At 40.6% G+C, this 23804-nt stretch overlaps 1 protein-coding gene across 1 annotated transcript in view; it reads left to right on the forward strand.

Moving 5' to 3' along the window:
- LOC118910074 (ankyrin repeat domain-containing protein 18B-like) overlaps positions 1-11539 on the forward strand; it is a 76104-nt gene extending 64565 nt beyond the window's left edge. Inside the window, exons 16-18 of the mRNA XM_057499332.1 lie at positions 6608-6677; positions 7713-7758; positions 8838-11539. Of these exons, the coding sequence (XP_057355315.1) occupies positions 6608-6677; positions 7713-7758; positions 8838-8974 (253 nt within the window). The 3' untranslated portion in view covers positions 8975-11539. The remainder of the gene's footprint in view (positions 1-6607; positions 6678-7712; positions 7759-8837) is intronic.
- Positions 11540-23804: the final 12265 nt, after the last annotated feature.

Consider the following 23804-nt stretch of genomic DNA (forward strand, 5'->3'; position numbering starts at 1 on the left):
TCTAAGGCCCCTCACAGAGATCAACAGCCTCCCATCCATTCCCCCTCCGGCGCAGCCCTGCCGTGGCAGTGAGCAGCTTGGGAGAGGCCAGATGCACAGCAACTGCCCAGAGCCTACTCCGCAGCTATCGGGAAGACTCAGAGGCACCGTCTGTGCGCAACTGCCCAGCACAAGCTGCTAGGGGTTGTTGTTTTCGCAGGAAAGGAAGGCGAACAGCAAGCCAGCAGGGACTTTGTTCTCCCAACTAACATACACCAAATGCCCAAGACTACCTCTATCGCCATGAAAAGACAGAAGAATTTGATCCAGACAAGAATAACTCTGACATCCCCCGAGAGGGAACCTGGGGACATAGATTTAACCAATCTTTCTAAAAAAGAATTCAAAATAAAGGTCATAAGCATGCTGATGGAGCTACAGAGAAATGTTCAGGAGCTAATGGATAAAGTTGGGAGGGAGAATACAGAAATAAAACAATCTCTGGAAGGACTTAAGAGCAGACTGGATGAGGTGCAAGAGGCCATTAATGTAATAGGAATCAGAGAACAGGAACACAGAGAAGTTGATGCAGGGAGAGATAAAAGGATCTCCAGGAATGAAAGATTATGAAGAGAACTGTGTGACCAATACAAATGGAACAATATTCACATTAGAAGGATACCAGAAGAAGAAGAGAGAGAAAAAGAGATTGAAACTGTCTTTGAAGAAATAATTGCTGAAAACTTACCCAAACTGGGGGAGGTAATAGTCTCTCAGATGACAGAAGCCCACAGAACACCCAACAGAAGGGACCCAAGAAGGACAACACCAAGACACATAATCGTTAAAATGGCAAAGATCAAGGACAAGGACAGAGTATTAAAGGTAGCCAGAGAGAGAAAAAAGGTCACCTACAAAGGAAAACCCATCAGGCTATCATCAGACCTCAACAGAAACCTTACAGGACAGAAGAGAATGGCATGTATATTTAATGCAATGAAACAGAAGGGCCTTGAACCAAGAATACTGTATCCAGCAAGATTATAATTTAAATATGAAGGAGGGATTAATTAAACAATTCCCAGACAAGCAAAAGTTGAGGGAATTTGCCTCACACAAACCACCTCTATAGGGTATTTTGGAGGGACTGCTCTAGATGGGAGCACTCCTATGGCTAAATAGATGTCACCAGAGAAAATAAAATCACAGCAAAGAAAGCAGATGAACCACATACTAACTAAAGGCAATAAATAAAATCAACTACTCACAAAAGCAATCAAAGGAAACACAAAAGAGCACAGAATAAAACACCCAACATATAAAGAATGAAGGAGAAGGAATAAGAAGGTAAAGAAATACCGAAACATCAGACAATGTTTATAATAGCTCAATAAGCGAGTTAAGTTAGACGGTAAGATAGTAAAGAAGCTAACCTTGAACCTTTGGTAACCACAAATCTAAAGCCTGCAATGGCAATCAGTACATATATTTCAATAATCACCCCTAAATGTAAATGGACTGAATGCACCAATCAAAAGACACAGAGTAATAGAATGAATAAAAAAACAAGACCCATCTATATGCTGCTTACAAGAGACTCACCTCAAACCCAAAGACATGCACAGACTAAAAGTAGAGGGATGGAAAAAGATATTTCATGCAAACAACAGGGAGAAAAAGCAGGTGTTGCAGTTTTAGTATCAGACAAAACAGAATTCAAAACAAAGTAAGAGATAAAGAAGGACATTACATAATAATAAAGGGGTCAGTACAAGAGGATATAACTATTATAAATTCTAAGAGGAACGTATATAGCAATCCAGGCATATTTAGAGAACAATCCCAAATGAATCGTATAAAGTGACAATTATTGAAATTGGAAAAAAAAGAACAAATGAGTCCTAAGGTCAGTAGAAGGAGGGACATAATAAAGGTAAGAGAAGAAATAAATAAAATTGAGAAGAATAAAACAATAGAAAGTATCAATGAAACCAAGAGCTGATTCTCTAAGAAAATAAACAAAATAGATAAGCCCCTTGCCAGACTGATTAAGAGAAAAAGAGAATCAACACACATCAACAGAATCAGAAACGAGAAAGGAAAAATCATGACGGAGCCCACAGAAATACAAAGAATTATTAGAGAATACTATGAAAACCAATATGCGAACAAGCTGGAAAACCTAGGAGAAATGGACAACTTCTTAGAGAAACAGAACCTTCCAAGACTGACCAAGGAAGAAACACCAAATCTAAACAAACCAATTACCAGCAACGAAATTGAAGCGGTAATCAGAAAACTACCCAAGGGCAAAACCCCCGGGCCAGATGGATTTACCTTGGAATTTTATCAGACATACAGAGAAGACATAATACCCATTCTCCTTAATGTTTTCCAAAAAATAAAAGAGGAGGAGGGAATACTCCCAAACTCATTCTATGAAGCCAACATCACCCTAATACCAAAACCAGGCAAAGACCCCACCAAAAGTGAAAATTACAGACCAATATCCCTGATGAATGTAAATGCAAAAATACTCAACAAAATATTAGCAAATTGAATTCAGAAATACATCAAGAGGATCATACACCATGACCAAGTGGGATTCATCCCAGGGATGCAAGGATGGTACAACATTCGAAAATCCATCAACATCATCCATAACAAAAAACATCATCCATAACAAAAAAAACAACACATAAACAAAAAGAAGGACAAAAACCACATGATTATCTCCATAGATGCTGCAAAAGCATTCAACAGAATTCAACATCCATTCATGATAAAAACTCTCAGCAAAATGGGTATAGAGGACAAGTACCTCAACATAATAAAGGCCATATATGATAAGCCCACAGCCAACATCATACTGAACAGCGAGAAGCTGAAAGCTTTTCCTCTGAGATCAGGAACAAGACAGGGATGCCCGCTCTCCCCACTGTTATCCAACATAGTACTGGGGGTCCTAGCCATGGCAGTTAGACAAAACAACGAAATACAACCAATCCAAATTGGTAAAGAAGAACTTAAGCTGTCACTATTTGTAGATGACATGATACTATACATAAAAAACCCTACGGACTCCACTCCAAAACTACTAGAACTGATATCAGAATTCAGCAAAGTTGTAGGATACAAAATTAATACACAGAAATCTGTGGCTTTCCTATACATTGATAATGAACTAACGAAAGAGAAATCAGGAAAACAATTCCATTCACAATAGCATCAAAAAGAATAAAATACTAGGAATAAACCTAACCAAGGAAGTAAAAGACTTATATCCTGAAAACTACAAGGCACTCTTATGAGAAATTAAAGAAGACACTAAAAAATGTAAACTCAACCCATGCTCATGGCTAGGAAGAATTAATAGTGTCAAAATGGCCATCCTGCCCAAAGCAATCTATAGATTCAATGTAATCCTTATCAAAATACCAACAGCATTCTTCAACAAACTGGAACAAATATTTCTAAAATTCATATGGAACCACCTAAGACACCAAATGGCCAAAGCAATACTGAGGAGGAAAAATAAAGTGTGGGAGGGATCTCACTCCCCAACTTCAAGCGCTACCTACTACAAAGCCACATAATCAATACAATTTGGTAACGGTGCAAGTACAGAGCCATAGACCAGTGGAACAGAACAGAAACTCCAGACATTAACCCAAACATATATGGTCCATTAATATACGATAAAGGAGCCCCGGAAGATGACTGGTTAGCCAGAAACAGGTAAGATTCCTCAAGGGAGGAACAACCTAAGACAGGCACAGTCGCAGGGGGGCCATCAGGTGAGAAATTGGAGATCAACAGAGGTGAGGCTTAGAACCTCACCCCCCCTGTTCTGAGAGAAATCTTCTGCATACGTGGATGTTTTATTGCCCTTGTCTAGCTCGGATTAACACATAGTCTACAGGCACACACCTGATCATCTACATTTGCTCTCTTATAACACTAAACTATGTTTTCTACCTTTATCTTGTATCTACCTACCACTTGAGCATTTTATTAAAAATAATACTACTAAAGAGAGAAATGTGGTATCCACATATAAATCAAGTATAAAAATCAAATGAGTATTCATATTTGAACTGACTGTTTATAGTTCATAATGCATGAGCAAAACCGAAAGTTTCTGTGATGACTGCCCTTGTACTGTTCACCATGTAACTTACTCACTATGTAAGAATTTGTTCTCCATGTAAGAACTTGTTTGTTATGCCTCAGAAGATTGGAGACTGACGAAAATTAGGCTTGGGGTGGATTAATGATTGTGCATTGAGCATTGACTCCCCTATACAGAATTTTATTGTTGTTAACAACCATTTGATCAATAAATATGAGAGATGCCCTCACAAACAAACAAAGTACACACTTCCAATTGTAAAACAAATAAGTAACCAGGATGTAATGTATAGCATAAGGAATATAGTCAAAATATTGTAACAACTTGGTATGGTGATAGCTGGTACCTAGAATTATCATGTATATAAATGTTGAATCACTATGTTGTACACCTGAAACTAATGTAATGTAATACTGTGTGTCAACTACCCTTCAATAAAAAATAATCATCTACAAAAAATATGTATATATATACGATAAAGGAGCCATGGACTTACAATGGGAAAATGACAGCCTCTTCAACAGCTGGTATTGGCAAAACTGGACAGCTACATGTAAGAGAATGAAACTGGATCATTGTCTAACCGCATACACAAAAGTAAATTCAAAATGGATCACAGACCTGAATGTAAGTCACAAAACCATAAAACTCTTAGAAAAAAACATAGGCAAAAATCGCTTGGATATAAACATGAGCGACTTCTTCATGAACATATCTCCCCAGGCAAGGGAAACTAAAGCAAAAATGAATAAGTGGGACTATATCAAGCTGAAAAGCTGCTGTACAGCAAAGGACACCATCAATAGAACAAAAAGGCTTCCTACAGTTTGGGAGAATATGTTCATATATGACAGATCTGATAAAGAGTTGACATCCAGAATATCTAAAGAGCTCACACACCTCTACAAACAAAAAGCAAATAATCCAATTAAAAAATGGGCAGAGGAGCTGAACAGACACTTCTCCAAAGAAGAAGTTCAGATGGCCAACAGACACATGAAAGATACTCCACATCGCTAGTCATCAGAGAAATGCAAATTAAAACCACAAGGAGATATCACCTCACACCAGTAAGGATCTCCACCATCCAAAAGACAAACAACAACAAATGTTGGCAAGGTTGTGGAGAAAAGGGGAACCCTCCTACACTGCTGGTGGGAATGTAAATTAGTTCAACCACTGTGGAAAGCAGTATGGAGGTTCCTCAAAATGCTCAAAATAGAAATACCATTTGACCCAAGAATTCCACTCCTAGGAATTTACCCTAAGAACACACTAGCCCAGTTTGAAAAATACAGATGCACCCCTATGTTTATCACAGCACTATTTAGAATAGCCAAGAAATGGAAACAACCTAACTGTCCATCAGTAGATGAATGGATAAAGAAGATGTGGTATATATACACAATGGAACATTATTCAGCCATAAGAAGAAAACAAATACTACCATTTGCAGCAACATGGATGGAGCTAGAGGGTATTATGCTCAGAGAAATAAGCCAGGCGGAGAAAGACAAGTACCAAATGATTTCACTCATATGTGGAGTAAAAGAACGAAAAAAAAAATCTGAAGGTAAAAAACAGCAACAGAATCACAGAACCCAAGAATGGACTACCAGTTACCAAGGGAAAGGGACTGGGGAGGATGGGTGGGAAGGGAGGGATATAAGGAGCAGGAAAAGGAAGGGGGCATTACGATTAGCATGTATAATGTGGGGGGAGGCACAGGAAGGGCTGTGCATCACAGAGAAGACAAGTAGTGTTTCTACAGCATCTTACTATGCTGATGGACAGTGACTGTAATGGGGTTTGTGGGGGGTACTTGGTGAAGGGGGTTCCTAGTAAACATAATGTTCCTCATGTAATTGTAGATTAATGATACCAAAATAAAAAAAAAATGACAACACTGTGATCTGCCTGAGGGAGTGCATGGAAAACAGAAAGGATGGATACCTTGGTGACAATGTTACATGCTAACTGCCTCCAGAGCTATTTTAGTCTTCTTTGGTCACCCACACCCTTTTTCCTCCCCTAGAGATTGTTGCTCTCAATTATGCCTCAGTGCCTAATGCCTAATTTCTCTGAGATAATGAGTGAGACATAAAGGGTGGTAAAAGCAAATGCTTGAAAATGTCTTTGATGGATGCTTTATCTTTTATCTCTAAACTGGTTTACTAAATAGGTTTAAGTGTCTCCTCATGAATCTTGTAAATACAGCCATTCCAGAAGGCAGGAAGTTTTACTTGTAAGCCGTCTATATCATGAATAGCCGTTTCTCTCCCTTCCCTAATTTGAATTACCTCTTAGTTACGAGTCACAGTAGAAAAACATGTACTTAATTGTATACAATAGATCTTCAGCAGATTTTCAATGCTGAAACACTGTTTTGTAAGAAATTCAATTTACTGTTGTAGTAACTTTTTTTAATGCAAGGCATTTAGGTATCACTTAGGGAAAAATGAAATAATAAGCATTTGTTTTCACCACTCTCCACAGGATTACTGAGAGGTTAGCAGAGATCAATAGCAAACGTAGAGAGAAGGAAATGGACACATTCTTTGCCAAGGTTAGTTATACTATCCTTTTTCCCCCTGGGTTTCAAATTTGAGATGTAATTCTTGTTCTTAGTTTGTTGAAATTCTGGTTGTTTAACTGATTAGTGCTCACTATTTAAAAGTCATAATTATTTGTGCTTCTGAGAAAGGAGAAAGAAATTTTATTTTTTAAAGTTTTTGAATTTCTCATTTTCAAGAGATACCTAATGTTAACTCTATTCAGTAAGTGAAACTAAACTGACACATTTTAAATTTTGTGAAAAGCTGCATATTGAAAAAAATGCATCAAAACTCCTACTTTCCAGAAAGGCAACAAAATTGTCATTAAAGAATTGAGTAATTTTTGCCTTGTTTCTAATTCTAGAAAGTTATGAATCAGAAATTAAGTTTGAAAACTGGCTCTAGCCTCTATTTTTCCTTTCTTCAAGCAGATATTCTGAAATCTTTGTGTCCATATGCAGTAGAGAGAGATTTTGTAGTCATAGTACAGATAGAAAAATGATTTCACTTAACTTTTTGCAGGAATTTTTACATGACATTGTTATGACAGTCCCACTTTCTTCATTTTATGTATTTAAGATCCTGTGCTGAAAAATTAATAGCACAGATTATACCTTATCTAAAAGTACAATAATAGAATGCCCTTTTGAAGGAAAAATTCATTAGAGTAAAAAAACTGATAAAGCTTTTATACAGGATAGTTTTTCTAAGTCTTGCAAAGTAATGCAGTCAGTGTATAATATGACTTGAATTGTTTAAATTTCTTAATAGTAAGATCAAATATCACCTTTCTGAAATCATGTATTTAACACACAACAATATTGTACTTTTTATCAGATTAATCAAAATAACATTGCAGATATGTTATCTAAAATTAAGGAATTTATTTTATTCACGTGATTATTTTTCTATTTAAGCAATCCCCAAGATAAGTCTAGTCTCTAAAACTATTAGTTAAAGGCCATGCATCTCATCAGCTATGTGTCACTCACATGATAATGTCTTGCTTAACTTAATAATTACAAATAATATTTGACTTATTTCAGATGGAGCAAGAATTTGACAAAAATATAACTAGAGCACTAAAAGAAGGTATGTTGCCAAGATTTATTAATTAAATTTAGATGTCACTGCTTTCTGAAATAAACTCTGAATAGTAAATAGCAACTCTTTCCATTGTTCGTATAATAGGTATTATGTAAATATTTGTTTCTTATCTAATGAGAAAATGTGAGGGCCCAGCCATTCATAGTGAAGAATATGCTTCTTCCTCATTTATTCAGCATGTTCCATAGATTTTTAAAAATCTCAACACATCCATCAGTCTGTTCTTGTTTTTGGCTATACCTTTTCTTTTACTTCCGCTATTCCCTTAGAACTCTCATCCTGCACTTCTCAGAACACATGGGCTTTGTCAGCTTCTCGTGTTTCTGATAGTGATTTAAGGTCAAAAAACCAAGACTCACCTACTAATAGGCAATTTTAAGTGTCACTTGAAGGATGACATTTAAATCTCTAGCCATTGACTTGGTCATTGGTTTTATCTTTCTACTCTCAGGAAAAATTACAAATACCTTAGCAAGGAATAAAAACACCCAAATCAAATTTGGTGCTTGCCAAGTCCTTCAGTCTCATCTCTTGCTACTTACCCTACTCTGCACATTTGCTCTAGCATGTCACCGAACTAGACTACTTAACAGTTCCACATATGTTCTTCCTCACCTCTAGCTCTTTGCCGATGCTTCTTCCCTCTATCTGGCACATCTTTCCCTTTTCCTGCAATATCAATTGGAATGTCCCCTCTGTGTGTTCTAATAGCACCCTGTTTTATACCTCTCATGGTATACCTGACTGTGTGGGAACTTCCTGTCGGTCTGTTTTTCCCATTTACAGCATATGGTTGTCACGGTGAACTGTGTCATCTTTATCTTCTATAGTTCCACCTTGTAATAAGAAAACCAGAAGCTCTGATACTTAGCCACAATCGGAATTAATTGTGTATAACTATGGGCAAGTTATATTTCCTAGTAGTCTTGTATTTTGTACCGCAATTGTGTATAGATATTTTTCATTTTTAACACTCATAAAGGCCCCAACTTGTTTTTATTAACTCACATACATTAACTCTGAAGTATTTTATATGAAGAGTATAATTTTTTGTTTCTTTCCAGACGCTGCTAAATTTGAAATTGAATCCTCTATAGCTGCTCCTCTAGGATCTATGGATGGGTTAACTTCAACTCAAGCTCTACTTTTGAAGATGTCACAGGAATATGCACAGATTTTGAGGAAAAACTATATCATCTGAAAGAAATGTAAAATGTGCTTGTCTGATGGAGGGGAAAAAGATGGCTGGCGGTGAGAGAACTGAGGCAGAAACCACCTCCCAAAACCACATGTAATGATAATACAGCAAATACCACTAATCCTAAAAGAGTGACCCAGAAGACTGCAACATACTGCCTACATCTGGGGAAAAGAAAAGACCTTAAAGAAAAGGGTAAAGTAGCAAACTCAGCCCAGCAAGTTTGGAACATTCAGGACCATCAGATGCTCCATCCCCCTGGCTGGCAGTGCAGTGCTAAGGCCCCCCACTGTGATATGCAGCCTGCCACTCATTCCTCCCAGCAGGCATGACTCCGCACAGCTGATGCCACCACCATTGCACCAGCTCACGTCGTGGGCAGCCCCACCTAGGGTACCTACAGGGGCATAACACAGAGGTTCCTACCTTAATTCTCGGCCTACTGGATCTGGCAGTGGATGCAGACACTTCAGCCAGGTAGCATTTTCATGCTACCAAAAGAGCTTTTCCTCCTGGCAGGCACCATCACTATGTACCTGTGACCCCACCATCATTCCAGGTGCTGGATAGCTCCAGAGAGTAGAGCTGGGCACTAGAGGGTGCCACGTACACAAAGGTATCGTTCCATAGTCATCATCAGAATTATGAAACAGCAAAAGAATTTTGTACAAACCAGGATACCTCAAACACCAGAAAGAGGGCTCAGTGAAACTGAAGTCACCAATGTTCTTGATAAAGATTTCAAAATAAAAATCATAAACATGCTCATAGAGCTACAGAAAAATATTCAAGATCTCAGGGACAACTTCAAAAGAGAGAGAAATATGAAAAATACAGTATCTGAAATGAAACACACTAGAGGGATTTAAAAGCAGATTAGAAGAGAAGGTCAATGGAACAGGAATTAGAGAATAGGAATAAAAAGATGTTGAGGCACAGAGAGAAAAAAGGTTCTAGGAATGAAAGAATAATAAGACAACTCTGCAACCAATCCCAATGGAATAATATTCACATTACAGGTGTATCAAAAGAAGAAGAAGAGAAAAAGGAAGAAAATGCAGCTTTGAGGAAATACTGAAAACTTTCCCAGTCTAGGGAAGGAAATAGTCGCTCAAGCCATGCAAGTGCAAAGATCTCCCAACTCAAGGGACCCTAGGAAGACACCACCAAGCCATATAATAATTAAAATGGCAAAGATCAAGGACACGGACACGGTATTAAAAGAAGCCAGAGAGAGAAAAAAGATCACATACAAAGGAAGGCCCATCAGGATATCAGCAGACTTCTCCGCAGCAAACTTACATGCCAGAAAGGAGTGGCATGACATATTTAATGAAATGCAACAAGGGCCTCCAACCAAGAATATCTCCTCAGAAAGATTATCACTTAAATTTGAAGCAGGCATTAAACAATATTCAGATAAGAAAAACTTGAGGGAATTTACCTTCCACAAACAATCTCTACAGAGTATTTTAAAGGGACTGCTCCAAAGGCTAAATAGCTGTCACAAGAGAAAATAAAACTGTAGTAAAGGAAGTAGACCAATTAATTACTAAGGAAATGCAAAATTAAATCAGTTACCCAAAAAGTCAGTCAAGGGATACACAAAGAATACAGGATATGACACCTAAAATAAACAGACTGGAGGAGGAAGAAAAAGGGGGAAAAAAAACCTTTAGATTGTGTTTGAACTACTGTAATGAGCGAGTTAAGTTAGACTGTTAGATAGTAAAGAACCTGCCCTTGAACCTTCGGTAACCATGAATCTAAAGCCTGCAGTGGCAATAAGTACATATCTATTGATAATAACCCTAAATGTAAATTAACTGACTGCACCAATCAAAAGACACAAAGTTACAGAATGGATAAACAAGCAAGATCCATCTATATGCTGCCTACAAGAGACTCACTTCGAACCCAAAGACACACACGGACTAAAAGTGAAGGGATGGAAAAGGATATTTCATGAAAATAATAGGGAGAAAAAAGGAGGAGTTGCAGTACTTGTATCAGAAAAAATAGACTTCAAAAACAAAAAAAGAAGAGACAAAGAAGGACATTATGTAATGATAAAGGGGTCAGTCCAACAATAAGATATAACCACTACAGATATCTATGCACTCAACAGATTTGTTTCACGTATTTGGGTTTTCCTAACAATTAAAGGGGGAAACTGAATGCAATGCATTCATTCTAGAAGATTTCAACACTCTACTCACTCCAAAGGACAGATCAACCAGACAGAAAATAAGTGAGGAGACACAGACACTGAACACATTAGAACAGATGGACCTAACACACATCTAAGGACACTCCACCCAAAAGCAGCAGGATACACAGCTTTCTCAAGTGCACATGGAACACTTTCCAGAACAGATCACATACTAGGCCACAAAAAGACCCTCGGTAAATTCAGGTTAAAAACGTGTCAACCAGCTTCTCAGAGCACAAAGGTATGAAACTAGAAATAAATTATTCAAAGAAAACAAAAACCCCACACTTCATAATGCCCCTTACCTAAAGCTGAATTGTGTTTTACTTAGAATTGGAATAAAGATCTTACAAGTGTTTTGAGAGATTTTTTTTAAGTCCTCATTTAAAGCACTAAATATCACTTATCAAGGCTTCAAATTGTCCTCAATAGCTATAGGCATTTCAAAAAGCACACTTTTTTTCCCCTGAGGTCTTTTATGATCTATGCCATTTGATTGATTGATTGATTTTATCATTGATATATAGTCTTCACGGTTTACATGAGCAACATTGTGGTTACTACCTTCCCCCTATTATCAAGTCCCCACCACATACCCCATTATAGTCACTGTCCATCAGCATAGTAAAATGCCATAGAGTCACTGCTTGTCTTCTGTGTGCTATATATACTGCCTTCCTCATGACCCTCTACATTATGTGTGCTAATAATCATGATGCCTCTTAATCCCCTGTGGGGAAGTTGGGGTTCTTTGGGCCAGGATCCTCACTGAACTTAAACCACCTTGATGCCCGGGTTCTTGTTTGCAAAGCTGAAGAATGAGCTTCACAGTCAAGGTAGGTGAGCAAGGTACAGGCTTTTATTTAGAAATAAAGTGAGAATAGAGCTCCTGGCTCATGCCAGGAGGGGACAAGAGAGCCCCTAGCGGTGTGTTGTCTAGGGGTTTTATGGGCAGTTGAGGGTTTTTTGAAAACGTGAAAAAAAACTTAGGGGTGTGGACTTGCATCACCTGCCGTGACCTCAAGGTGGGCTGGGTCATAGTCTGATTGCTAGGGCTGACAGTGGAGTCACAGATTATGCTGATACCCTTGCAGAACACTCAAACATTCCAGGCCAAGTTGCTTCTGGCCTTTTGACCTTTAACTGATCTCACTGAAGATGTCTATATTCTTAGGTATCTTTCCCTGGAGAATTAGTGTGATCTTGAATTTGCATAATGCTTAACAGAGTTTCAGTGGGGACTTCTTTGCCCATTGTTACATTGCTCTGACTGTAAACATTTCACCCTGCTCCCCCCACCCCCCAGGCCCTCACCCTCCTCTGACTACACCCACCATCCCTGTCTCAACCTGACGATGTAACTGGCCTGTTGCTGGGCTGCCACTTCCACCCCTTTAGGCAATAAGCTATTATTGTGCTATATAGAGAGCTTGGCCCAGTGCTCTGGGCAGAGGCAGACATGCTAGTGCTCCACCTACCGCTGGGAGAACAAGCCGGGTAATAAAACCTTTCACCACAAAGGACATTTTGCTGTCAATTTCTTTGGTCACACTGAATCCATAGCAAACTTGCCCAGGGCTGAAACCCAGTGGCAAGACAATTGGTGAAAATTGGCAGGGTTCACTGTTGACCAAAGAAAAAGACAGGCTGCCCTAATGGGAGGAGTGCTTCAGTGGGCTGCCCCTGTGAATGGGGAAACAGTGGATCATCCCCCAATGGGTATGTGGTCTGAGGTGGCTTGCCTCCTAGAGGACTGGGCCCCCACCCCAGGACTGGGGGCAAGTGGAGGTGACATCTGAGGCAGTAGGGGTGGCTCTTGGTAGAGTAAGCAGATCCTTTGAGAAGCAGAGTGCCCAGGAGGCAGTGGGGACTGGGTTCGCTGCTTCTCACAGTCTTAGAAAGGTCTACAGAGGAGACCCAAGAAATGGCGTGTGAGAACGCGAGGTGCGTACTTCAGTACATTCCCTGAGGAAGGAAATGGCCTTGATGTGGGAGGAGGCAGCACGAGAGTGCCGGCAGCAAGGAGCCATTGGAGATGAGATGGCAGCGCTACCAGGTGTTTTAAAGGAGGAAGAGGCATTAAGGAAAAAGAACTCCTGAGGGAAGCACAGGTGGAGGTGGTGCGAGAACGCCAGCTGCGAAGCACTGAGCTTGAAGGTAAGAGACCTGAAGACTGAGGCAGCATTGCTGCGAGGCACAGTAGAAAAGGTAAAGTTTGTAACAGAGGAGGCACTCGGAGGGGAGAGAAAGGTGCCATCAGCCCCAGAAATGGAGGAGCTAAAGCAGGATGAAGGAGTGGTGGCAGAGGCACTGGCGCCTCTTGTATTGAAAGCATGCCCAGTGGTTGTAAAGAAAATTAAGATAGAGCAGTGGAAAGTTTCCTGAGTAGAGGAGCAGCCCCCTTCCCAGGTCATGGAGCACTCTATGGTCTGCCCCTGTACTCAGGCTGAGCTGGTGGATTTGGGCTCCCGGTTTAGGCAGAAGCCCTCGGAGTCAATATCAGCTTGGCTCCTGCGTCTGTGGAACTTAGGGGTGGATGGAATTGTTCTGTTGGGATCAGAGAAGGGAAAGCTATCTTCCCTGACAGTGCAGCCTGCCTTGAGGCAGTGAATACAAAATGCACATCAGACTCCAGGGACTCACCCCCTCCTCGATTGGCTTATGGCTGCACTTTGTGCTGTGTGGCCCAATCTGGATGATCTGCGATCCTCTCCTGTTAGATGGCAGACATATGCTGAGCTCCAACAGGTGCTATGAGAGCTAGGCATAAGAAATGCCATCTATAGTCCAGAGAATGATAACCCAGATGAAGAGATTTTCACTAGTGGGATGAGAAATACTGTACTTCAAATGGCTCCTACATCCTTCTTTGGGTCTCTAGTAGCCATTCTTTCCCCTCACTTAGGACACCCCATAAGCGAGGTGACACGTACAGTAGCAGACTTAGGAGAGACAGAAGCAACAAGAATCCAGAAAGAAATAAGACCTGTTACTCACAAGAAGAATTTACAGGGCCCCATGAAGGTTACAAGGACCCAGATGTGGGTTGATTTAATACGGGTAGGAGCAGATGGAAGGAAATTAGATGGAAAGTCCAATGGGATTTAGTGGAGCTATGGCAATGGCTGAAACCAGAGCAGCAGTTCCAGTCATTAAGACCAAAGAGACAGAGGTCAGAGACAAAGCCTTGAGTCCGGCCTGTGTGTTTGCAAGACTTCCTGCTGGAGAACGAGCCAACCTCACTTGAGCCCACACAGGAAGGTGATTGGGGAACATGGTTTGACTGAGGGAAAGGTCAAGGTATCTGTTCTGAGGGACCAGGGTGGGACCAGAGGCCACATGTCGAAATAGCTATCCATTGGTCACCAGTGAACATACAATGTGTTCTGGCTCTGTTGGACACAGGGGCTCAATGTTCACTGATTCATGGTAATCCTGAGCAGTTCCCTGGGACCCCCACTATCATAGATGGATATGGGGGGAAGGCTATCAGAGTAAAAAAAGCCCAAATCCCTTTGGGAATAGGGTGTCTACCCCCAAAAGAGTATACTGTGTATATATCTCCTATCCCTGAGTATATTTTGGGGATTGATATCCTGCAGGGTCTATGGCTGCAGACCACTGCAGGTGAGTTCAGACAGAGTATGTGTGGTGTAAGCAGTTCTGATGGGACATGCTAGGCACCCACCCATAGCTTTGCCTGTGCCTCAGTGGGTGACTAATACCAAACATTATAAACTGCCTGAAGAGCATTAAGAGATTGCAGAAACTCTTCAGGAGCTGGAAAAGGTGGGTATTATAAAGCCCACCCATAGTCCTTTCAGTTCCCCAATGTGGCCTGTAAAAAAGCCAGATGGCTCCTGGTGTATGACTGGATTACAGAGAACTGAACGTCATACCTCCTATGCATGCTGCTGTCCCCTCTATTGCAGGCTTGATGGATACCCTCAGCCATGAACTAGGAACACACCATTATGTGGTAGATCTTGCTAATGCCGTCTTTTCCATTGACATTGAGCAGGCGAGTCAGGAACAGTTTGCCTTCACGTGGGAAGGGACTGCAATCGACTTTCACCATCCTCCCACAGGGTTACCTCCACAGCCCCACTATCTGTCATGGACTTGTAGCCCAGGACTTGGCTACATGGGAAAAACTGCCAACGGGGAAGCTGTACCATTATATTGATGATGTAATGCTCATGGTACACAGATGGTTCCACCCATGGGCAGCCCCCAAAATGGAGAGCCATAGCTTTCCATCTTAAGACTGAGACAATATGGATGGAAGATGGTGAGGGGAAGAGCAGCCAATGGGCAGAGTTGCAGGCTGTGTGGCTTGTGATCAGCCAGGAGCCCTCCCCTATAGTTGTCTGCACTGACAGCTGGGCTGTCTATCGAGGCTTGACCCTGTGGCTACCATGCCAACTGGCTGGTTGGTCACTGACCCCTTTGGGGGCAAGAATTATGGGCCTGTGGTTAGACTAAAATAATTACAGTATACCATGTTACAGGTCATCTGCCACTGGCATCCCCAGGAAATGATGAGGCAGATAAATTGGCCCAGATACGTTGGTTAGAAGGAAAGCCTGCCTCTGATTTAGCCCAGTGGCTACATCAGCATTTGTTGCATGCAGGGCAAAAGACAATGTGGGCTGTAGCCCATTGGTGGGGCTTGCCTTTGACCTTTGAAGAAGTTAGTAGAGGCCAGCAGGAGTGTGTCATGTGCTCCAAAAGGGACTTACACCGAGTTCCACAGCAACATGGAACAATAGCTTAGGGGCCTATACCCCTTGTCAGGTGGCAGATAAGACTATATTGGGCCTCTACCTGTGTCAGAAGGATAGCAGTATGTGATGACTTGTGTGGACACAGCTACTGGACTTCTGGCTCCTTTTCCTACCCATTGTGCATACCAGCAGATGACCAAAAGAGGGCTGGAGCATCTCTTTGCTGCCTATGGCCAACCACAGATGATTGAGAGTGATCACGGCACCCATTTTACTGGAGAAACACTGCAAGAATGGGTATGACAGCTGGGAATCAAGTGGAAGTTTCATGTGCTGTACAATCCTACTGCAGCAGGCATGATAGAGAGGCACAATGGCTTGTTAAAATCCGGACTAAAGTCAGATACCAATAGTCTGTGGGGATGCTCAGTCTGCTTATGGACCGTACTACGGCGTTTGAATAAGAGACCCCGAAAGGGAGCTCTGAACCCCGTAGACACGTTAACACATATGGCTACCTCCCCTATACAACTGCAAGTACAAACCAAGGAAGAATCACTGAAGCTGAGGTTTGGCCACCAGAATAACATCTTGCTGCCAGCACCAACTGTACTGAACCCCAGAGACTCCACTGAGTGGATGTGGCCTTGGACCTTACGACTAATGGATCAATGATGGCTGGCTCTCCTGGCACCTTAGGGACAAGGCCTGGAAGCTGGCCTCCTGTGTATTCCTGGAATAACAGCAGAGTGGCCACCAAAGGTTACAGTAGTATATCCTGAATGGCCAGAAGGTAAGAGCATCTTACTGGGGAGTTTTGCTTTATCATTGTGGCCAGTGCATGCACATCCAGTAGCACTATATATAGACCCTTCAGTAACCCCCATGGGGAAAGGAGGAAAAGTATGGTATACTAGACCTAGAAGGGACCCCCTTCCTCCTACAGTCCTATCACAGGACCACTCTCTTGCATGCATCCTACCTGACGGACAAGATTTACCTGTGTTGGTGACATTAAAACATGTCCTATCACTCCTAAAGTCTTTGTGGATTGGGAACTTCCTCTGGCTTGAGGATTATTATAATTTTTGTTATTAGGAACCTCCTCTGGCTTGAGGATTATTATAATTTTTGTATCAAAATCTTTCTGTATCTTAATTTTTATTATCTCTAAGTTGTTATTATCCTCTGTTGCTATTGTGGAATCTGGTTTCAGTGCTCCAGCTTTCTTGCACAGGGACCATTGCAGAAGAATGAAAGCGTGTAGATTGTAAGGCGAGAATCCTGGAGGGATGGAGTGCAGGGAAGTTGGGGTTCCTATGGCCAGGATCCTCACTGAACTTAAACCACCTGATGATGTAACTGTCCTGTTGCTGGGCTGCGGCTTCCACACCTTTAGGCAATAAGCTATTATTGCGCTATATAGAGAGTTCAGCGCAGTGCTCTCGGCGGAGGCAGACATGCTAGTGCTCGACCTACCACTGGAGAACAAGCTGGGTCATAAACCCTTTCATCCCAAAGAACATTTTGCTGTCAATTTCTTTGGTCACACTGAATCTACAGCGAACTTGCCTGGGGCTGAAACCCATTGGCAAGACATCCCCTTATCCCTCCCTTCCCACCCACCATCCCCAGTCCCTTTCCCTTTGGTAACTGTTAGTGCCTTCTTGGCTTCTGTGAGTCTGCTACTGTTTTGTTCCTTCAGTTTTTGCTTTGTTCTTATACTCTACAGATGAGTGAAATCATCTGGTACTTGTCTTTCTCCACCTGGCTTATTTTACTGACCATAATACCCTCTAGCTCCATCCATGTTGTTGCAAATGGTAGAATTTGTATTCTTCTTATGGCTGAATAATATTCCATTGTGTATATGTACCACATCTTCTTTATCCATTCATCTACTGATGGACACTTAGGTTGCTTCCATTTCTTGGCTATTGTAAATAGTGCTGTGATAAACATAGAGGTGCATCTGTCTTTTTCAAACTGGGCTGCTGCATTCTTAGTGTAAATTCCTAGAAGTAGAATTCCTGGGTCAAATAGTATTTCTATGTTTAGTTTTTTGAGGAACCTCCATATTGCTTTCCACAATGGTTGACCTAATTTATATTCCCACCAGCAGTGCAGGAGGGTTCCCCTTTCTCCACATCCTCACCAACATTTTTTGTTGTTTGTCTTTCGGATGGTGGCCTTCCTCACTGGTGTGAGGTGATAATCTCATTGTGGTTTTAATTTGCATTTCTCTGATAACTAGTGATGTGGAACATCTTTTCATATGTCTGTTTGCCATCTGAATTTCTTCTTTGTAGAAGTGTCTGTTCAGATCCTGTGCCCATTTTTTAATTGGATTATTTGCTTCTTGTTTGTTGATGTGTGAGAGCTCTTTATATATTTTGGATGTCAACCCTTTATCGGATCTTTCGTTTATGAATATATTCTCCCATACTGTAGGATGCCTTTTGGTTCTATTGGTGGTGTCCTTTGCTGTACAGCTTTTCAGCTTGATATAGTCCCAGTTGTTCATTTTTGCTTTTGTTTTCTTTGCCAGGACGGGTATGTTCGTGAAGAAGTTGTTCATGTTTATGTCCAGGTGATTTTTGCCTGTGTTTTTTTCTAAGAGTTTTATGGTTTCATGACTTACATTCAGGTTTTTAATCCATTCTGAATTTACTTTTGTGTATGGGGTTAGATAATGATCCAGTTTCATTCTCTAACATGTAGCAGTCCAATTTTGCCAACACCAACTATTGAAGAGGCTGTCATTTCCCCATTGTATGTCCATGGCTCCTTTATCGTGTATTAATTGACCATATATGATTGGGTTAACATCTGGACTCTATTCTGTTCCACTGGGCTGTGGGCCTGTTTTTGTGCCAGTACCAAATTGTCTTAATTACTGTGGCTTTGTAGTAGAGCTTGAAGTTGGGAAGCAAGATCCCCCCTGCTATATTCTTCCTTCTCAGGATTGCTTTGACTATTTGGGGTCTTTTGTGGTTCCATATGAAGTTTAAAACTATTTGTTCCAGTTCATTGAAGAATGCTATTGGTATTTTGATAGACATTGCATTGAATCTGTAGATTGCTTTAGGCAGGATGGCCATTTTGACTATATTAATTCTTCCTAGCCAAGAGCATGGGATGAGTTTCCATTTGTTAGTGTCCTCTTTAATTTCTCTTAAGAGTGTCTTGCAGTTTTCAGGGTATAGTTCTTTCACTTCCTTGGTTAGGTTTATTTCTAGGTATTTTATTCTTTTTGATGCGATTGTGAATGGAATTGTTTTCCTGATTTCTCTTTCTGCTAGTTCATCATTAGTGTGTAGGAATGCCAAAGATTTCTGTGTGTTAATTTTGTATCCTGTAACTTTGATGAATTCAGATATTCTGGTAGTTTTGGAGTGGAGTCTGTAGGGTTTTTTATGTACAATATTATGTCATCTGCAAATAATGACAGTTTGACTTCCTCTTTACCAATCTGGATGCCTTGTGTTTCTTTGTTTTTTCTGATTGCCGTGGCTAGGACCTCCACTACTATGTTGAATAACAATGGGGGGAGTGAGCATCCCTGTATTCTTCCCAATCTTAGAGGAAAAGCTTTCAGCTTCTCACTGTTAAGCATGATGTTGTCTGTGGGTTTGTGATATATGGCCTTTATTATGTTGAGGTACTTGCCCTCTATACCCATTTTGTTGAGAGTTTTTTTTATCATGAATGGAGGTTGAATTTTGTCAGATGCTTTTCCAGCATCTATGGAGATGATCATGTGGCTTTTGTCCTTCTTTTTGTTGATGTGGTGGATGATGTTGATGGATTTTCGAATGTTGTACCATCCTTCCATCCCTGAAATGAATCCCACTTGATCATGTTGTATGATCCTCTTGATGTATTTTTGAATTAGGTTTGCTAATATTTTGTTCAGTATTTTTGCATCTATATTCATCAGGAATATTGGTCTGTAATTTTCTTTTTTGTGGTGTCTTTGTCTGGTTTTTTTATTAGAGTGATGCTGGCCTCATAGAATGAGTTTGGAAGTATTCCCTCCTGTTCTATTTTTTTGAAAACTTAAAGGAGATGGGTATTAACCACTAATAAAATTCAGTGGTTAATCCATCTGGCCTGGGGGTTTTGTTCTTGGGTAGTTTTTGATTAATGATTCAATTTAATTGCTGGTAATTGGTCTGTTTAGATTTTCTGTTTCTTCTTGGGTCCGTTTTGGTAGATTGTATTTTTCTAGGAAGTTGGCCATTTCTTCTTGTTTATCCAGTTTGTTAGCATACAGATTTTCATAGTATTCTGTAATAATTCTTTGTATTTCTGTGGGGTCCATCATGATTTTTCCTTTCTCATTCTGTTTATGTGTGTAGATTCTCTTTTTCTCTTAATAAGTCTGGCTGTGGGTTTATCTATTTTGTTTATTTTCTCAAAGAACCAGCTCTTGGTTTCACTGATTTTTTCTATTGTTTTATTCTTCTCAATTTTATTTATTTCTTCTCTGATCTTTATTATGTCCCTCCTTCTGCTGACTTTGGGCCTCCTTTGTTCTTCTTTTTCCGGTTTTAATAATTGTGACTTTAGACTATTCATTTGGGATTGTTCTTCCTTCTTTAAATATGCCTGGATTGCTATATACTTTCCTCTTAGGACTGCCTTCTCTGCAGCCCACAGAACTTTTGGCTTTGTGTTGTTGTTATCATTTGTCTCCATATATTGCTTGATCTCTGTTTTAATTTGGTCATTGATCCATTGATTATTTAGGAGCATGTTGTTAAGCCTCCATGTGTTTGTGAGTCTTTTTGTTTTCTTTGTACAATTTATTTCTAGTTTTATACCTTTGTGATCTGAGAAACTGGTTGGTAGAATTTCAATCATTTTAAATTTACTGAGGCTCTTTTTGTGGCCTAGAATGTGGCCTATTCTGGAAAATCTTCCATGTGCACTTGAGAAGAATGTGTATCTTGCTGCTTTGAGTGTAGAGTTCTGTAGATGTCTGTGAGGTCTATCTGTTCTAGTGTGTTGTTCAGTTCTTCTGTGTCCTTACTTATTTTCTATCTAGTGGGTCTATCCTTTGGAGTGAGTGGTGTGTTGAAGTCTCCTAGAATGAATGCATTGCATTCTATTTCCTCCTTTAATTATGTTAGTATTTGTTTCATATATGTCAGTGCTCCTGTGTTGGGTACATATATATTTATAATGGTTATATCCTCTTGTTGGACTGCCCTCTTTATCATTATGTAATGTCCTTCTTTGTCTTTTGTTACTTTCTTTGTTTTGAAGTCTATTTTGTCTGATACAGTACTGCAACACCTGCTTTTTTCTCCCCATTGTTTGCATGAAATGTCTTTTTCCAACCCTTCACTTTTAGTCTGTATATGTCTTTGGGTTTGAGGTGCGTTTCTTATAAGCAGCATATAATGGGTTTTGCTTTTTTATCCATTCTATTACTGTGTGTCTTTTGATTGGTGCATTTACATTTAGGGTGATTATTGAAAGATATGTACTTATTGTCGTTGCAGGCTTTGGACTCGTGGTTACCAAAGGTTCACAGGTAGCTTCTTTACTATCTAACAATCTAACTTAACTATCTTATTAAGCTATTATGAACACCATCTGATGATTCTTTATTTCTCTCCCTTCTTATTCCTCCTCCTCCATTCTCTTTATGTTAGGTGTTTTATTCTGTACTGTTTTGTGTTTCCTTTGACTGCTTTTATGAATAGTTGATTTTACTTTTCGCTTTTAGTTAGTATTTGATTGGTCTGATTTCTTTGCTGTGATTTTATTTTCTGTGGTGACATCTATTTAGCTTTAGGAGTGCTTCCATCTAGAGCAGTCCCTTTAAAATATCCTGTAGAGGTGGCTGTGGAAGGCAAATTCCCTCAACTTTTGCTTGACTGGGAATTGTTTAATCCCTCATTCATATTTAAATGATAATCATGCTGGATACAGTATTCTTGGTTCAAGGCCCTTCTGTTTCATTGCATTAAATATATTATGCCATTCTCTTCTTGCCTATAAGGTTTCTGTTGAGAAGTTTGATGATAGCCTGATGGGTTTTCCTTTATAAGTCATCTTTTTTCTCTCTCTGGCTGCCTTTAATACTATGTTCTTGTCTGTGATCTTTGCCATTTTAATTATTATATGTCTTGGTGTTGTCCTCCTTGGGTCCCTTGTGTTGGAATATCTGTGATCTTCCATGGTCTGAGAGACTATTTCCTCCTGCAGTTTGAGGACATTTTCAACAATTATTTCCTCAAAGACACTTCCCATCCCTTTTTCTCTCTCTTCTTCTGGTACCCCTATAATGTGAATATTGTTCTGTTTGGATTAGTCACACAGTTCTCTTAATATTCTTTCATTCCTGGTGATCCTTTTCTCTTTCTCTGCCTTAGCTTCTCTGTATTCCTGTTCTCTGATTTCTATTCCATTAACAGACTCTTGCTCCTCATTAAGTCCTTCCAGAGATTGTTTCATTTCTGTTATTTCACTCTGGACTTCATCCCTTAGCTCTTGCATATTTCTCTGCAGGTTCATCAGCATGGTTATGACCTTTATTTTGAATTCTTTTTCAGGAAAATTGCTTATATGTCTCTCCCCAGGCCCTCTCTCAGGGGTTGTCTGAGTGATTTTTGACTGGACCAGATTCTTCTGCCTTTTCATGGTGATAGAGGTAGTCATAGGCAGGTGGCATGTGTGTCAGCTGGGAGAACAAAGTCCCTTCCTGCCTGCTGGTCACCTTGCCCTTCTCCCTGCCTGTGTCATTTACCCACAGACAGGGAGCAATCTCTGGGAAAATCTCCTGAGCTGCTGTGGGCAGCGTGGCCCTCAGGATAGCCCAGAGCCCTGAGGGGAGTGTCAGATATGTAGGGTGTGTTCTCTGGCAAGAATAGTGCCCCTTCATGCCTCCCATTCCTTGCTCTGGCTTAGTCTGTCTGTTCTGAGCAGCTATGCACTGGCTGCAGCCTCTGGGTCTGTCGCTCTTAGCTGTGCACTGGGAGGAGACTGTGTGTTTCCTGTGGGTGGGGTTGCTCTCTGGCTGTTCCGCAGCTGTGGTGGGTCAGCTGGTTTGCTTGCAGTGCCTACCGGTGGCAATGAATGACAGGCTGCTTATTCCTGTGAGGGGCTTCGGGGCTGGGTTATCCCCCCAGGGTGTTGGGGCACCTGAAATTGCTTAGCATTCCCAGCCTGCTGGGCTGAGTGTGCCAGGATGATTTTGTCCAGCTGTTAAGCCCTTGTCCCTTTAAGACTTTTAAAAAGCACCTGCTTTTCTTTTGTCCCATGGGAGCCGGCTGTGGGGACCCTCTCACAGTCTCCATCTTGGATTTTACTCTTCTGTTTCTCTAATATCCAGTACACCATGCAATGTGTGTCTGTACTCCCTGTGCAGATTACTAGGGCTGGTTATTTAGCAGTCCCGTGCTTCCTCTCCTTCCCCACTCTGATTCTTTTCCTCCCCATGGTGAGCTGGAGTGGGGGGAGTGCTCAGGTCCTGCCGCATTGCTTCTTTGTATCTTACCCTTTTCGTGAGATGCTGAGTTCTCGCAGGTGTGGATATAGCCTGGCTTTTGTACTGTATCTTCTAGTTTCTCTTCTAGGCATAGTTGTATTTGTTGTATTTTCAAACATATATATGGCTTTGGGAGGAGATTTCTACTGCCCTACTCATGCCACCATCTTGAGCCTCCCTTGCCTTGTATTTCTGTCAATTTTTGCTACATATATTTTTGGGTGTGTTATTAAGTCTGTATAATTTATAATTGCTATCTTCTTAGTGAATTGGTTATCTCATCAATATATAATGACCCCTACTAGTAATGCCTTTTTTTCTATTTTGTCTAATATTAAGATTTCTTCTCATTATTTGCATTATATGATATTTTTCCTTTTCCTTTCAACTCTT

The sequence above is a fragment of the Manis pentadactyla genome, chromosome 3 (genome assembly GCF_030020395.1).
Source record: "Manis pentadactyla isolate mManPen7 chromosome 3, mManPen7.hap1, whole genome shotgun sequence".
Classification (NCBI taxonomy): Eukaryota; Metazoa; Chordata; class Mammalia; order Pholidota; family Manidae; genus Manis; species Manis pentadactyla.